This window comes from Pteronotus mesoamericanus, unplaced genomic scaffold, assembly GCF_021234165.1.
Source record: "Pteronotus mesoamericanus isolate MK-2021 breed Mesoamerican mustached bat unplaced genomic scaffold, CSHL_Meso_final contig_52, whole genome shotgun sequence".
Classification (NCBI taxonomy): domain Eukaryota; kingdom Metazoa; phylum Chordata; class Mammalia; order Chiroptera; family Mormoopidae; genus Pteronotus; species Pteronotus mesoamericanus.
In genome coordinates, this window is record NW_026555189.1 from 8,617,719 (window position 1) to 8,635,161 (window position 17,443).

General features: G+C 36.2%; 1 protein-coding gene across 1 annotated transcript in view; it reads right to left on the bottom strand.

Moving 5' to 3' along the window:
* The window catches only part of HYDIN (HYDIN axonemal central pair apparatus protein), a 347,593-nt gene that overhangs the window by 182,102 nt on the left and 148,048 nt on the right, over window positions 1–17,443 (bottom strand). The window contains exons 13-15 of the mRNA XM_054579213.1: window positions 9,585–9,652; window positions 2,612–2,844; window positions 60–160 (exon numbers count right to left, since the gene is read on the bottom strand). Coding sequence (XP_054435188.1) covers window positions 60–160; window positions 2,612–2,844; window positions 9,585–9,652 — 402 coding nt within the window. The remainder of the gene's footprint in view (window positions 1–59; window positions 161–2,611; window positions 2,845–9,584; window positions 9,653–17,443) is intronic.

Sequence of the window (17,443 nt, forward strand, 5' to 3'; positions counted from 1 at the left end):
GCTACCCACACTGGCAGCTCAGGGGAGACTGGGAAGAGAGAAGCAGGTGAGTGTGATACCTTGCTGTAATTAGGAGCGCCAGCACTTCTTCCCCAATGCCCTCCACGTCCACCACCAGGGCCAGCTCATATTTCTGCACAGTGTTGGAGCATAAGGTCACCTGGAAAGAAAAAGGTGAAAGCTGCTCTTCTATAAGCCCAGCTCTCCCTCTGCAGAGGGGAGAAAGGAGCCAGAGGACAACGATACTGATGAGTGTGGCTTCTGAGTACTTTATTATGGGATATGGCATTTTACATTTTTAGTTGAACAAGTTACATATCAGGGTCAGGGCATGCTGAGTTTTTTCAAAGTTTTTTCAAAGGGCATGCTGAGTTTGGCCAGGTTAGAAGCCAAATGGCTTTAATACAATAGGTGTGCTCATTTCTGAGGACATTGTTATCAAAGAAGCTGTATGCCTACATAAGGAGCAAAATGGCCTTGAAGGATGAGCAATATTCCCTCTGGGCTATATAAATTATGAAAATTCAATACACCAATAAAACACTACAGCTAAATTTCTCTTATAGCAAAATAAATGACATAACCATGTCAATTGCAGAGAATGGCATAAGAAGTCAACTAGTCTTTTTTTAAAATCAAAATCTAGTCCCCTGCCCCCATATTCAGTATTAGAGAAGAAAATAGGAAACTTCAAAGAAAGTTCTATCCAAGGACAATATCTGGCCAGTATATTTCAACTCTGTATTTTTATTTACTGTTGTGAAACATTACTTTCAGGCTTTTGAAGCCTTGTTGCAACTTTTAATTGCTTTACAATGCCTTGTACTGGAAGAGATACTTGAAAGTCTAGAAAACAGCTTCTGGCACAGGTTAAGGCTTTTCTAGCTATAAATTATGTATCAGGTACTAATTAAATTTTTTGGTTACAAAGGGAATTTCTGGATGCAAATTTGAGTCTACAGAGACGTGGTTGGTGTACAGATCATGAGGGAAAATTAAAGCTTGGAGAAAGCTTTTCCAAATACAAAGGAAAAATAAAATGAAGATGGGGTCTTGGATTTGGAAAGAAAACATGTCAGATTTGGAAAGAAGCAGCTGCCCTAGGGTGTGGATTCCTAGAGTGACTCTAACCCTCGTTTATGTCTGTGAGCTATGGTTAGAAGGAATAAGAACAAGTGGTTCTGGCAAAGGCTGCTAGATAGACCCATATCTTCTCATCTTTCTATGTGGGAAAGGCGCAAAAAAAAAAAAAAAGGGAAAGATAGCTAACATGTAGGCTGAGTGTTAATTAATAAAAAAATAAATAAGTTCAATGCAGCAGCACTTCTCCCTGGGAAATTCACAGTTGGCAACCGATATGATATGTTTTTTTATGGTTGTATCCCCCACAAATTTCTATGTTGAATCCTAGCCCCCAATGTGATGGCATTAGGAGGTGGGGTCATTGGGAGATGATTGTATCATGAGGGTGCAGCCCTCATGAACAGTATTAGTACCCTTATAAAACAGGGCTAACAGAGCTCCCTGGCCCCTTCCACCATGTGAGAATATAAGGGGAAGTCAGTAGTCTGCAAACTGGAAGGATACCTTCACGAGAACCCAATTATGCTGGCCCCCTGATCTCAACTTCCTGCCTCCAGATTGCAAGAAATAGATTTCTGTTCTTTATAAGCCACCCAATTTCAGGTATTTTATAAGAGCAGACAAAATAGACTGAGATAGCAACCTGGAAGTGATAACAATATATGATCTCAAACCTCATTGGACCTGTGGAGAAGCCTTTGAAAGAGCTAAAAACTTCCAGAAAAGATTTAGGATGAGTGGATTCATGGTGAGATATTATGAAGCATTAAAAACAATTTGGGGGGAATAAAACCATAGCTGAATTAAATATTCACAGATGATGACTAAAGAGAAAATTAACAACCTTAGTTAGTAAGTCTTATCTTTTTTTTTCTTTCCCAGAAAAGATTAAATCATTTCACTTTAGCAACCTTCAATATTGCTAAATCTAACAGGAGAAGAAAAAGTAAGGGAGTAAAGACAGTAAAACCTTCCTCAGTTAGCCATGAAATAGTTCTGCTGATGGCACTGCAAAGCCATAACCAAAGCATCATGCTATGGACCTAAATAACATCATATCCACATTCACTATGAAGCCCAGATCCAGATTAAAAGTATGAATAAACTGGATGTCATCTGTGGCATAAATGTGGACATTTATTGGTATAAACAATCTGAGCCTTAAAGAAAGGAGGACCTAATGATCAGTGAGTCCTAAAATCAGTTTATATCTGTACTGAAAGGTGTACTATCCATATAGAGCAGTGGTTTCACTAGAAATCACTACAACCCACTCTTCTGGGGAAGGCAACACATTGAGACTGATGGGAATACACTGGAATGGTATCAGCTCTTTTGTCCAATATATGTATACCTGGTTCTTTTTGTCACAGTGGTTGATTTCCTTATAGGCCCACTTTCCCATGTGAATTGGAGGCACTCCTTCCCACAGATACTAGGCATATACAGCATACCCTAGGTGTGGTCCTAACAGCTATTTGAGAGTTCAGCTGCTTGGCCTTGTGTACTGGAAGGCTGTGCGCTTTACCTTGATAGCAGCAAATCCTTGGGAGCGAATGGTGCCACAGTTTGGGGTGATGGTGAATTCTTTTGGTTTCGTTATGGGTATTTCATCCTTGTTCCAAGGTCTTTTGTTGTCTGAATATTGCTCACAATTTGAAACACTTTCATGGCCAACACCATCCCCAGGGATACGCAGTTTGAAGGTCATGGGGACCAAGGAAGTATTATTGAGGGAACATATCAAGGTATGAGGAAACCCTGAAAAACAAAATATGAGGCAAGAAATAAAAACCCCACAATAGCCTCCCTTTCACATCAATCTCCCCTAGCACTGCTAAACCTCTTAAATAAATTGTCTAGGCAATTCAGCACTACTTGCTTAATTCTAACTCTTTCTGATGTTGTTTTCAATTGTAAATCAATAAATACATTTCATTCATTTACTCATTCATTAATTCAGTGAATACTTATTATGCATTTACTATGTAGCAACAATAGACATAAAATCATCATCCAGGTCCCTCCTAAGAGGCAGCTTCTATTATCAGTTTGCTGCACAGTCTTCTAGAAGTATATTTTGCATTTAATTTTTGCAGAAATACAACATTTTCCCCCAAATAGAATAATGTTTGTTCTTTATATTTGCCTATGTGTGAAAGGAGAAACCTGTGTGGTTTTGCCCGCTGTGTGACCCAGAGCCTGCCCAGACGTTATATAAGTCATTCTGGACCTGTCTGAGGCTCATGCCCTCAGGGTCGATGACATAAAACCGAGTAATAGCTCTGCCGAGAGAAGCTTTGCGATCCCTTTCTGAGCCAGAGACTAACAAGCTGGCTTTTCCCTCCCTTAGATAAAGCTGCTTTTTCCTGTGATATCTAGCCCTCCTATATTCAGTTCAGTGAGACTCATGTTGCTTTCCCAAGAGATGTGGGTTCTCATTGCCTGGTAAGCAATAAACTGAGCTCTGATTTTGGATTCCCTAAGTGGCCATTGTATCCGCTACCACTTTCAGAAGAATTACCTATAGCCATAAGAGAACAAATATGCATATTTCTACTGGATGCAAACACTACTCTCTCTACTTTGAACCCTACTGCAAGATTATACAACTGGTCTTGGAGTAATTACTGCAGTACTGCAGAGGGTATTTTGAACTGATCTACTTCTCTCCCCACGTCCGAGCCTTTGTCTACACAATAGGACTATAGAGGAAACACGTTCATGTAGTATCATGCCTGCCAGTCTACTTGGAAGAACGCTTTAATGGAAAAAGAATGATCTGATTAAGTGCACTTAAAATATTATTCTTGGAAATTGCACAGGAACTGCTAGAAAGTCAGTTCCACAATCATGTAATTGCTATTTTTGACTTTTCTGAACTTTCCCAATATTGACTCTTAAAACTGTAGATTCCTTACCCTGATTTCACCTGACCATTTATGGGATAAACACTCTTCTAGTGTAGGCGTACATATTATGGAGGCGGGTCCTATAAAGACTCAGATGGGTTCTTCCAAACCATTGCTCAGACTACTTCCCTGAAGCTTTTTGTTTTTCTTAGAATAAAGCCAATTATAACCTCCTAGGTAGAATAATTACTGTATTATTACCTGTAATGTTGCTTGTCAAGAAGCCTAAAGGAAAGGGATGCTGTTGAAGACTAAAGGCACATTAATATGAATGTTATTCCTAGATTTCTTATAGCACCAAATCCTAATACTATTCTGTCTGTAGTCTCATCTGAATGCAAGTATTTTATACTGTAGTATACTTTATATTGTAGTATACTCCAAGTACTCTATTCTCCCTTCCTTAGCATCTGTGAGGTGAGAAAAAATGCATATAAAAACTAGTTTATAAAAACTCAACATTTCCTGGAATAATTAACAACATGCTTGTCCAGAATGCCTCAAAGATTCACAGAGGCACATTCCTTCCTCTCCCAGTACTTAAATTTGATTTAAAGGACAATATTCTCAAGAGATTTGATTCTCACTTAATACACATATTTTCACCTGACCCAGAAAGCCCCTAAGAAGATTTAAAGAAACTAGGAGGAAAGATCATAAGGCTGCAAAGGAAAAGTTTTAATTCTGACAAAAGATGGTACATTATTTAGAACATGATCATTCTAGTAAAGAATGGAACTAAGCATGGGACTAAGCTAAGGAGAGTGTTAAATTGTTTCAGTAATACCTAGGACCAAAAGTTAAATTCCAATTCATAAACTTTGGGGGACACATGGGATATTTTAGACAATGGACTCCTAATTTTTCAAGTAAAATAAAAATCTCCATAAAGCAAAGAGAAATGTGTTGGCAGATCATCGTGTGAAACAAGTATTACTTTTATAATTGTCTATAGAAATAAATCAGAAAATGGGATTTCAATAAACAGATTTGCACAAGCCAGTTTGGACATAAAAAACTCAATCTCAGACTTAGAAAAACAAACATTTCCCAAATCAGGATCCTCTGTCCACTTCTATAGTCTTTGACACACCAACTGTGATATGCCCCAAAGTCCAAGCTGGCCTTTGACGAAAATCATAGGTCCCATTATAGAAAAGATAATATCATCTCTGAGCAAGAGTTGATGGGAAAATTTCTCCTCTGTAGATAGATATCATATTCCAGAAAATCTGTGCAGTCTAAATCATACTCCAGAAAACCTTTCAAATAAAAATGGGCTGTGCCCAAATGATATATTTAAGAATATGTTCTTGAAATTGTCTGCAAACTCTTTAGATGGATTTGAGCCTCCTTGTACAGAAAAGCTGCTGCCATAAATGTGACTAAAAAGTTGTACACTATAACTTTCCTCCCTGGGGAATAGCAGCCTTACCCAGAAGAATTGTAAAGAAACTTACAGTGTTAACCATTTGATCAAAAATTTAATAATCCACAATCCCTGGGAAATGTAGAACATAAAAACAGTATTATCAATCTGAAACTGGCTAAGCTCTCTGAGGCTCTTGGAGTTCTTTGGTGAAGAGTTTTATCTTTAGTTCTAATGTCCATCAGACCCAGTTAACTTCCCCTGGAACTCACAGACTATTCACTTTAGAAAACAAAAACTAGAAAATCCATGTAATTACAAGTCTTTTACCAGTCCGAATCAAGCTTGCTTCATGCAGGCATAACTAAATATTGTCAAGAACCAATTAATCTGTAAGTTCTAGAAGTCTTCCCTAAAAACTCAGTCTCAGGAGCTCTCCCTTTTTTCAACCTCAACAATGAGTACTCAGAAAAAAATATACCAATAATGCATTCAGTCTTTAGAGGCTTCACTGACCCTGCGGTTAACTATATGGTGGACCTTTGGTTAAAAAAAAAAAAAAAAAAGCCCAAAGAAACTGTATTATTATTGGCTGAAGACCTGCAGAAAACATTCTTACTGGAGATCTTGAGGGAAAGTTTACTAATAAAACTTCCAGAAATGAATGACCTACAGAAAGAGATTGCTATTCCAGGCTCCTCAGAACAACCAATTTTTACATGAGGGTTTTGCCCAAAACTTGTCAAACAAGATTTTGTTAGGTGTCTGACATTACTGATTCTCATTACTTTCCTTCTTTATCACTTGGCCATATTAATCTCTATTTACTATTTTAAAGTTATATAATTATATCTCTTGTTATGTCTCTCTTATTAATGATAAGTTGCTTGGGTCTGGGTTTTGCTCGTGCCTACTATGATCTCTTCTGCCAATCTTTCTAAGATCTTTTTATGATCATTACAATTAAGCTTTGTCCTTAATTCTCTATTTTACACCCTCCTAAAGTCAATTTAAATAATTGAGTAAAATAGTGACAGTTCATACCTAGGCCATGGAAGAGACAACTATCATGCCTTTTTTTTTTTTTTAATGCTTATATATATCCCAGCAACTCTGCCCTCAAACCCTACAGCTTCTCAGTCAAAATGATCCAATTGTCAAGTAGACTGAGTGCTTGGAGCCTTCAAAACTCCTTATTCTCAATCCAACACATTCTTGTGCCTCCTGAAAAATAGTGACTTTACAGATACTTCCCTGTCCCTTTGTTCCATCACCTGGCATATCAATGGTTACACAGTCCATTTCATCCTTTGCTCAATCCAGTTTATCAAAGCCTCAATGTTCCTTCAGGGACAACTGCCACCCAAATTCTACAATCTGACTCTCATGCTATTGTAGCTTCAGTCAGCCTAATTATTAGATATGTCATGCAACTTCTAATCCTATCATCAAAAATCTTTATAGCCATACTTCAAATATTTTAGATACCAACCAACTTTATGGCAATTATAATAACCTAACAACTTCAATCCTAATAGACCCTTATACCAAATCTAGATTTTCATCTCTAACACTAACCTATCACAGACACCTCTTCAGGAATGGGCATTAATATCAATATAGGGACAATATTATCGACCTTAGTTAGTTTCATGTATTCCCAAGCTCAAAAGCAAACCTTATTTAACTCCACAGAATATCCCTGTCATCCTGAAATAACTAAAAGAAAAAAATTCCTCCAATTCCTGGCTTACTCCTGTAACAGTCAATTTCTCTTTTGCATCTGGAACTATATGCACCCTATTGATCTTTCATTCCCAAGCCAATGACATGCTTACTTTTATCTACCTCATCAAAGCCCTAGTTGCACATACAGGTAACAATTAAAAGTTTCCAATAAATAACTGTCCAACAGACTGTGTTTCTTTGTGAGGGGAAGTCAAACTACCTGGAAAATGAGACTTTGTGTTGAGGACTCTGGTTCCAACTTTGGGATTTGAAAATATCATAAAACAATTTTGAAAGGGTATCACAAAATTATCTCTAATTTTGGTTATTACAGTGAAAAATCTAGAAGCATAACAAAAGTAGCTTAAATTAATTGACCCAAGTGGTTTTGAAACCAAATAACCTAGATTTCCTGTTGGCAAGAAAAAAAGGTATGTTTTTGTTAACATTTCCTGCCACACTACAGAAAATAAAGGAATTTATATCCAAACTAAAAAGAAATACAACTTGGGTTTTGAAGGTGGATTTAGAAGGAATGAGTTTTCAGATCTCAGACTTGGGAAACCTTGGGTCATGGTTATATATTGTGTTCCAGCCTCTTGCCTAGTTGCTGTATCATCAAACGGCTCAATAAAACATTATACAAGAAACAAAAATAAGATGTTTCTAATTTTCACCAAAGCTAGTTATCAAAACTTCTTGTTGGACCAAGTATGACAAACAGCTATTGGCTTATCATTAATACAGCATTTTACATTACCATCGCAGAGCTGAGCAAAAGAACAGATTCTGGATCATGAATCAGTATGAAATTTCTTGAAGTAATTGATTCGAGGTGCTTATTTGCACTTTGTTTTTTTTCACTCCAGAGCAATATGATATAGGGCACATTTCCCAAATGTCCTTGTGCCGGACTTTGTATCTAAATGCCTACGGAAGGATATGCTGTTGTCATGCATCAGTTGCCCAGCCCTTGCTGTGGACTCAGTCTGAACTATTTGGAGAATGACTGCATAGGTCTGGGTATACTAATTCACTTCCTATTGTGCATCTGTCACAGTCACCCTTGAGAGAGTATGCCTTTCTTAGTTGACCACCAGATGATTTTCAAGTTGAAGGTCACTTTTATTTTCCTTCAAAAGAGTCTATCACTCAAACAGAACCTACAAATTTGTAAAACTCTCTCCAGCCATTTTCATATTCTATAGTAACAAACATATATTCAACTTCATTTATATAGATTTTCCTATAGAATGTACCTTACCCATATAATGTAGATGGGGGGCACTGTATAAATAAATATGTTCTGAATAAATAAAACTGTCATAACCCTCGAATGTTAAAGCAGCTGATAAACGCATTATTTATCAGCTTTTTCTAAAGAACTATTTTTCCCCCAAGTAGAAGCAAAAGAACTAAAAGTCAAAATGGGAGGCAAAAGAGCAAAATGGAAAGGATTGTGGAGTATGGATTTAAACTAGGGGTTTTCAACCTTTTAAAAATTATCGCCTCTAAAAAGAACCACTGTGATAAATTAATTTTGAATCAAATCAAATCAATTATATTTAATATGATTTAAATTAGACCCTTAGGGAGAAATTAAATATTAAGGAATCAGATTCTGTTGGGTAGGGTTGAACTCTCGGGACCACAAACCATTGTCATATTTAAATTGTTTTTCAACCGCTAAGAAGCTTAGAGGTTGAAATTTTTTGCCTCTTTAGGGACAATATCACTTGTTCCAACAGTAGTGATTTAAATACACCTCAATTAAAATGCTAATCCTGCCACTGCTGTGTCACTTTAGGGAGTTATTTAACTGTTCAGTGTTCAATTCTTCCAAATCTAAAATGGGGGTCTTAAATAGCACTTCCCCATAGGATTGCTAAAAGGTTTAAATGTAGTGCTGCATGTAACCCACTAAGCAGTGATAGGAATATATAGAAGAACCAATAAATGAGAATTTGTGCTGCTACTGTTGTTACAATTTTTATTACTGGGGAAGCTTAGATGGAAGAAAATAACTTAGAGAACTAACCGAGTGAGAAGATAACGCAAAAATACAGAAAAATCTTCAATCTGGAGTGATAAGACACCTGACCCAAACTACAACTGAGTTCACTTTGAACTTGAGAGCATCTCTGTGAAAAGGTTGCTTGTAGCCAGACTGGCAAATCAGAATCTTCACATAAATAGAATGTTCATAATGTTTAGATAGTGGAATGAAGCATAAGGTTTATTGTTGTTCCACTGCTGGAAGAGGGGAACACACGCAGCCTGACAACTGTCAGTGCCCAGGACACAATTACAACTTACATACAGAAAACTGGGAAATGGCACCAAAATGCCACTGCCACATTGTAGAAGAATTATTGTAGATCCTCTTAGTATTACCCATAAAAAAATAGTAAGATTCTTTGTAAACCTTCCTCCTCCCATGTTGAGCAAAGTAGTTCTTCTCTGTTTTATATTTAAAGCAGAAAAATACTCACCAAAGGAAACATCACCAAAGTGCAGAGCGGGAACATTAAAGTGGAAGGTGGGCCCGATGACACAGCCTCTGGAAATCGGAGGACAAGGAGAGGGTGCGGAGAGGACCCAGTGAATGAAGGGTAACAGTTAGCAACTGGGGAGATGGTCAGTACTAAAAACTGTAATTTGGCATTATATCAATTATAGAACCTTGGACTTAACCAAAAAAAAAAAAAAAAAGCCTAAGAGATGATGGTCTATCCCAGTGGTTGGTTAACAGTTCCTACTACCTACTAGCCAGTTGGTAGTAGGAACTGTTGGCCAGTCACTTTTCGTTTATAGGCTTTAGGTTATTTTCCTCAGGTATAAAAGACAGGTCTGAAATAGGTGACTTTTAGGGACTCTTTACTCTGAATGTGGGTCTACCTCTCTCAATGCAAGGCCTCATGATCTTGGGGTGATGCTTTAGTTTAAAATAAATACAGGCCAACCTTGGAGATACTGTGGGTTCAGTTCCAGACCACCGAAATAAAGCAAGTATCACAATAAAGTGATTTGTAATCTTTTTACTGGAGAAGGGTCTTGCTTTCAATTTGTAAACAAACAAACAAAAAATGAAACATCTTTAAGTACAATAAAGCAAAGTGCAATAAAATGAAGTATGCCTGTAATAGATCGTATAGCCTCTGGATCACCAGCAAACACATTAAGCATAAATACGAGTACCCTTACTCACCCAGCTCCGATATTGGTGATGTAGGTGTGTCAGAGCATGCTGATTGCATTGGGGCCCTAGCAATACTTCTGGCTGCCACAGATCTGACTATCATGTGGTGAGAGGCTGTCGCAAGTGTGGGAAGAGCCATGACAGCAAAGGCTCAATGCAGCAAGTTTTCAATTCTAAAAGCCTTTCTCAGGACCATCTATTCTATTTCATGCTAATGATCCAAAGTGGTTTCAAAAGGGACGGCTGGCACTCTGCAAGGAATTGGAGTCCTGCTGAGAATGAAGTCAAACCAGCCTACTGGTTAGATATTGACTTGTAAGAAAAGGTTTTCTTGCGGGGAGGAGGGTTCCAAAATAACAGATCAAAAGTGTCTAAAAGGCACAAAAGGCTAAAGGAAGTAAGGAAGAAGCTCACAAATTTGCACAAAGCAGTCATTTAATCAGTGAAATAGAAAGAACCAGAGTTAAATCACATTTGTTCAAAGGCACATATAACTAAGGGAACTGGCTGAATACCATCTGGACTTAAATACTGTCACATTCATTCTAACAGGGATTCTGAATTAGGACAGTCTCTACCAAGACTGTGCCCTCCATCAATGCACTTGGTCTGTTAAAATTATAAAGACTAAGAGTTAGAATGATTGAATTAGTATGACATGTTAAGTGAAATATTTTGAAGACAAAATGTCTGTGCTATGGTTAAAACTTATAAAATTATCTATGTAAAAATTTGAGGGAAAACCCTGCACATGGGTAATTTTTTTTAAATCACCATTTTTTAAATCAATTTTACAATGGTTATCCAACCACTTAAAATACTCTGTCATGTAGTTGAAGAGTAAATAGAAACAGCAAAAGTATAGTTGTTCCAATCTTTCGAGGCATACTAGCCAAAATTATATAGCATTAAGGACAGAGGATACCTAATGATAAAAGAATAGAAAACAAAATCCAGAATTCACAATATTACCTTTACAGAGATTTCTTGGGCCAAAGGGCTCAAGACAGTGTTCCTGGTGAAGTCAGTATTAATGTGTGGAGCTGAGGATATATAATATAATATACATGTATTTCACTCTTTATCATTAGGCATTTATTGACGACACCAGACAGTTATCCAGTTTTCAAAATTATTGTTTGTGGTGTGAAGTGCTAGAATGCTTTTGGACACATGCAATTTCGACAAGACTATTTCTCTTATCAATTTGTGATTAGTTTTAGGATGAATATAAACATGCTTTCCACAGTCAGGTTTTCCTTCCCTTTGAAAGAAAACAATAATAAACATCTAAAATAACAAAGTGGCATGGGAGTTTGGGCGAGTGGTAATGTCCATATGATAAAATGAGAGACTTAACCTCCACAGAGCACCTGGAGTATTAACTAGTCCAAGTTCACTTGTGAGTAGGTTCCTGGGAGATTCTTAAATCCTATTATTCACAATGGAAAACCCCAAAACATCTTAACCTATTTAGACACAGCTATTGACATGCAATGCTAGTTTGGGATATTGAAGGAGAAAAGATTGGATATTTTTAAAAATCACCCAAGAAATGGCAGAGTTTATTATTCAATATTAGACTTCTGGAATTTTTTTTTAAACAGCTTCATTGAAATATAATTTCATGTGCCATACAATTTGCTCACTTAAATGGTATATATCAATACTTTTGATATATTTACATATATGTGCAACCATTACCATGGTCAATTTTAGAACATTTTCATCACCTCAAAAAGAAACCCCATCCCCTTTAGCGATCACCCTCGATCCCCCACTCCCCAGCCCTAACCGCTAATCTACTTCCTATCTAAATAGATTTTCTTTTCTGGACATTTCCTATAAATGGAATTATATAATAATATGGCCTTTGTGATTGGCTTCTTTCACTTGTCATAGTATTTTCAAGGTTCATCCATTGTACCATGTTGTACATTCTTCATTCTTATCTCATCTTTTTTTATTGGCTTAATAACATCCCATTGCATCAGTGTACTACCTTTTGATTATTTATTCATCAGTCGATAGACATTTAGATTATTTCCACCTTTTGGCTACTATGAATAGTGCTGCTATAAACATTCATGTATAAGTTTTTGTGTGGATATGTTTTTATTTTTCTTGCATTTAGGAATGAAATTGCTGGGTTATGTGATAACTCAACGATTACTTATTTGAAGGTCTGTCAGAGTGTATCCCAAAGTGGATGTAATATTTTATATTTCCATCTTCAGCATATAAGGGTTCTGATATCTATAATCTCACCAACAGTTGTTATTTTTCATCTTTTAAGTTATAGCCATCTAATTTGGTGTGGAGTGGTATCTCATTGTGGTTTTGATTTGTATCTCCCTGATGATTAATGATGTTGAGTCTTTTCATGTGTTATTGGCCATTTGTATATCTTCTTTACAGAAATATCTGCTCGAATTTGTCCATTTTTTAATTGAGTTCTCGCTTTATTGTTTTGTCTACGATTTACAATTGAGTTGTAAGTGGTCTTTATATGAGAAATATTAGATACAAGTCCCTCTTCAGATACATGATTTGCAAATACATTCTCCCATTCTGTAGGCTGTCATGTCACTTTCTTGACAGTGTTCTTATAGCACAAAATTTTTTAAATTTTCATGAAGTCTTATTTATTATTTATTCATAATTGTTTGTACTTAGGTGTCATATTTAAGATATCTTTGCCTAATCCAACATCATGCATATCAAACCTACATTATCTTTTAACAGTTCTATAGTTTTAGTTATTGTATTTAGGTCTTTGATCCATTTTATATTAATTTGTATATTGTGAGAGGCAGAGGCCCAAATTCATTCTTTTGCATGTGGATATCCAATATTCCAGCAACATTTGTTGAGAAAACTATCTTTTCTCTCATTGATATTGTCTGAACACCCTTGCTAAAAATAAACTGACCATAAACATATAAATTTTATTTTTGGACAATGTCGAATGGAAGTGGCTACAGCAGACATCCTTGTCTTGTTCCTGACCTCAGTGAGAAGCAACATGTCTTTCACTGTTAAGTACAATGTTAAATGAGGGTTTTTCACAGATACTCCTTACCATATTGAGGTAATTCCTTTCTATTCCTAATTTGTTGAGGTGGTTGTTTTTTGTTTACTTTTTTAAATCATGAAAGGGTATTTAATTTTGGTGAATGCTTTTTCTATGTTTATTGAGAGGATCATGTGGTTTTGGGCCTTTATTCTATTAATATGTTGTATAACATTGCTTTTCCTGTGTTGAACCACACTTTCATTCCTTGGATAAATTCTACTTGGTCATTGTGTATAATCCTTTTTATACATTGCTGGCTTGATTTGGTTTGCTAGTATTTTCAAAAATTTTTGTGTTTACATTTGTAGAAGTTACTGGTCTTCAGTTTCTTGTTACGTTTTTATCTGGTTTTGGTAAGAGTTGGAAAGTGTTCACACCTTTTTCTTTTGAGGGGGGAGAAGATATTTTGTAGAGAATTGGTGTTAATTCTTCATTAAACATTCAGTAGAATTCTCCAGTGAAGCCATCTGTCCCTGGGTTGCTTGTGTGTGTCAGGGCAGGGGGTGGGTGGTAGTGGTGGCAGTTCTATTTCAGGTTTATTCATATTTTCTATTTCTTTTAAATTAGTTTTGATAGTTTGTGTCTTTCTAGGAACACGACCATTTCACCTAGATAAACTAATTTGTTGGCATACAATTGTTCATAACGTTCCCTAATAATCCTTTTTATTTCTGTAAGGTTGATATTAATGCCCCTCTTTAAATCCTGATTTTAGTAATTTAAGAATTCTTTCCATTTTTTTTCTTGGTCAGTTTAACTGAAGTGTGTCAATCTGTTGATCTTTTCAAAGAACCAACTTTCAGTTTAATTCATTTTCTCTGTGGTTTTGCTATTTTATTAATTTCTAGTCTAATCTTTATTCTTTCCTTCCTTGTGCTTGTTTTGGATTTATTTGACTCTCCTTTTTCAAGTTTTTAATGTAGAAATTTAAATCATTAATTTAAGATTTTTCTCCATTTTAAATATAAGCACTTGCAGTCATCAATTTCTTATCAACACTACTTTTACTACATCTGAAAAGTTTTAACATCTTCTGTTTTGCTTTCATTTATTTCAAAATATTTTAAAATTTCTGTCGTGATTCCTTCTTTGACCCACTGGTAATTTAGGAGTGTGTTTAGTTTTCATGTATTTGTGAACTCCCTAAATTTCCTTCTTTTTGATTTTTAGTTTCATTTCTTTGTGGCTGAAGAACACATTCTGTATGATTCAAATCACTTAAAGTTTACTGAGACTTGTTTGATGGCTTAACATATTGTTTATCCTGGAAAATGTTCCAAGTGCACTTGCTGGGTGGAGGGTTCTGTAGGTGTCTGCTAGGTCAGGCTGGTTTATAGTGTTGTTCAACTCTCTTATTTCCTTCATTATAATCTGTCCAGTTGTTCTACAATTATTGAAAGTGGGGTATTGACACTTCCAATTCTTATCATTGAATTACCTATTCTCCCTTTAGTTCTGTCACTTTATGCTTCATGTACTTTGGGGCTCTGCTGGTAGGTGCACATTACAATAAAAGACATTATTATTGTAAAATGTCTTTTCTTGTCTCAAGTAACAATTTTTATTTTAAAGTCTATTTTGCCTGGTATTAGTATACCTACTCCAGGTTTCTTTTGGTTACTGTTTGCATGGTCTATCTTCTTCCACCTTTTTAAGTTTCAATCTATTCATACTTTCAGATCTAAAGTATGTCTCTTGCAGACAGCAAATAGTTGGATCATGTTTTGTGGGGATTTTGAAAAATCCATTCTGCTAATCTCTACCTTTTAATTGAAGTGTTTAATATATTTGCACTTAATGTAATTTCTGATAATATTCATATCTTCCATTTTACTATTTGTTTTCTATATGTTTTAATGTATGTTTTTTGTTCCTCTATCCCTCTATTATCACCCTCCTTTGTGTTAAATGAGTCTTATCTAGTTTAGTCTTTTAATTTGTTTATTTTTATTTATTTAACTATATTTTTTAGTTAGCTTAGGAAACAGTTTAGGGAATGAGCAATCACAGCCTGAATTTAGATAAACAACTCAAAGGTTAAGACAGTAGGATTCATGCAACAGGAATGTCTAACACACCCAAATTCACCAGTCACTGCACCTAATAAACAACCTTGCATGTAGGAGGTGCTCCATAAGAGTTTATTAAATAAATATTCAAAATACACATTTATTTGTAAAGAGAGTAGCAATATGTTCTTGTTGATAGTTATAGTATTAATTATTAGGCTGAACTTAAAATGAAGAATGGCCAGATGAAATTGGGCTGAGCTTTTTTATTCAACTTCAAGGACAAGTTAGCATGTCTCAGCCAGCATTTTGCTTTTTCTTTGTCTACATGAGAAGTAAAATTATGGTCCTTTAACAACCTATACTTTCTTATGTACAGATAGAGCCATTATTCCTTTTGACCTTAAATGTTTAAAAGAGCAGAGCTTTAAGGTTTTCTCTTCCCCACTTTTGTGTGGAAACCTGTCCATGATGCTGGGGTTGTGGAGGGCAGTCATGATTCTGAACAATGCTTCCTGATGCCAAGAAGTCAGGCAGTCTTGATTCAGTTGGGGGCTTTCAACAGCTGATCTGCTGGAGCTTACAGGGGGCCCTTAAGGGACCAGATGATCTCTCAATGGGAGATAAACACTGCATTTGGAGGTTTGCTCTTCCTGCTTCTCCAGACAACCATCTCTACTGCTTGTCATGACACCTGAATTGTTATGGAGGTGAGAAGTTCATATAATGGGAAAAAGTACTCCTGTCCTTTTCATATTCCACACATCCTTGAAGGACATCAATCATGAGCCAGGATAACTATGGTGCATCTCCTTGAAGAATCAATGTTATTCAGTATTTGGAAAGCAACTCCAATTTTTTCTATTATCACAAATACATATATATTATGGAAGAGAATGTAACTGCCTTTTGAATGTTTCGGGTAAGTCTCGAGACTTAAAAAAAAAGTTTATGATTGTAGCAGGCTGTCTAAGCTATAGCAGAGAACCCTTGAGACATGTAACTATTAATTTTCCTTACTTTTTAGGGTTTCTATTGGTTTGCAAGGGGGGACATAACAAAGTATCACAGATTAGGTAGCTTAAACAACAGAAATTTATTTCCTTACAGTCCTGTAGGCTGGAATCCAAGATCAATATATTGGCAGGACTGGTTTCTTCTGAGAAGCTCCTTCACTGGTTTGCAGATGGTTGTCTTCTCTCTGAGTCTGCACATGGTCTTTTCCTATTTGTATATTTGTCCTTATGGCCTCTTCTTACAAAGACACCAGTCAGATTGAATTAGGCCCACCCAAATGACCTCATTTTACCTTAATTATTTCTTTAAAAGTTCTCTAAGTGCAGTCACATTCTGAGGTACTGAGTGGTAGGACTTCAACATATGAATTCTGGGAGGATGCGATTCACCCCTCACAGGGATACTTAGGTGGAAGAATGACTGGAGGAGAAATGGTAATAACCTTTGAGCTGATGTAGAGATTTTGAATTTCTGGTGGATATCCTAAGATCATTAAGTTTTTCTAGGGTCCTTGAGGCCATATTTGTCTGTTTCCTTTCTATATTATCTTCAGATCCTGAAGGAGGCCTCAGCTGTAGATGGAGAGAGGTCCTGAGAGCAGTAACCATAATGAAAGAGACACCCATGGTAATTAGCAACCTGTTGCTGTGGGAATCCAAATAGGATCGGCAATATGTTCTGAAAATATTATCTTTCTAAGCACTGGGAACTGAAGTTATAGGTCTCCACAACGGGTTGGTCATAGAGAATTTCTTTTTAAAACCGGAGGGCAAACTCTGCTATTTGTGACTTTCAATTATCACAAGCAGTTGGAGAGGCCATCAAAAGAATTCTAGCACAACAGCTGCAAGTGTCTAGCCTTGGCTGACTGACACTATTAGTAGACTCTTTCACAGTACCTGTAGGTATTATTGATAACAGCATTTAAAGAATTTCCTTAAAATAAAAATACAAGATGAAAGTTTGGTGAAACTGTGATGATTAAATAAAGAGATGATTTTATGCAGGTGTTAATAAACTTATTCTTCCTAAACATCCTAAAACAGAGGA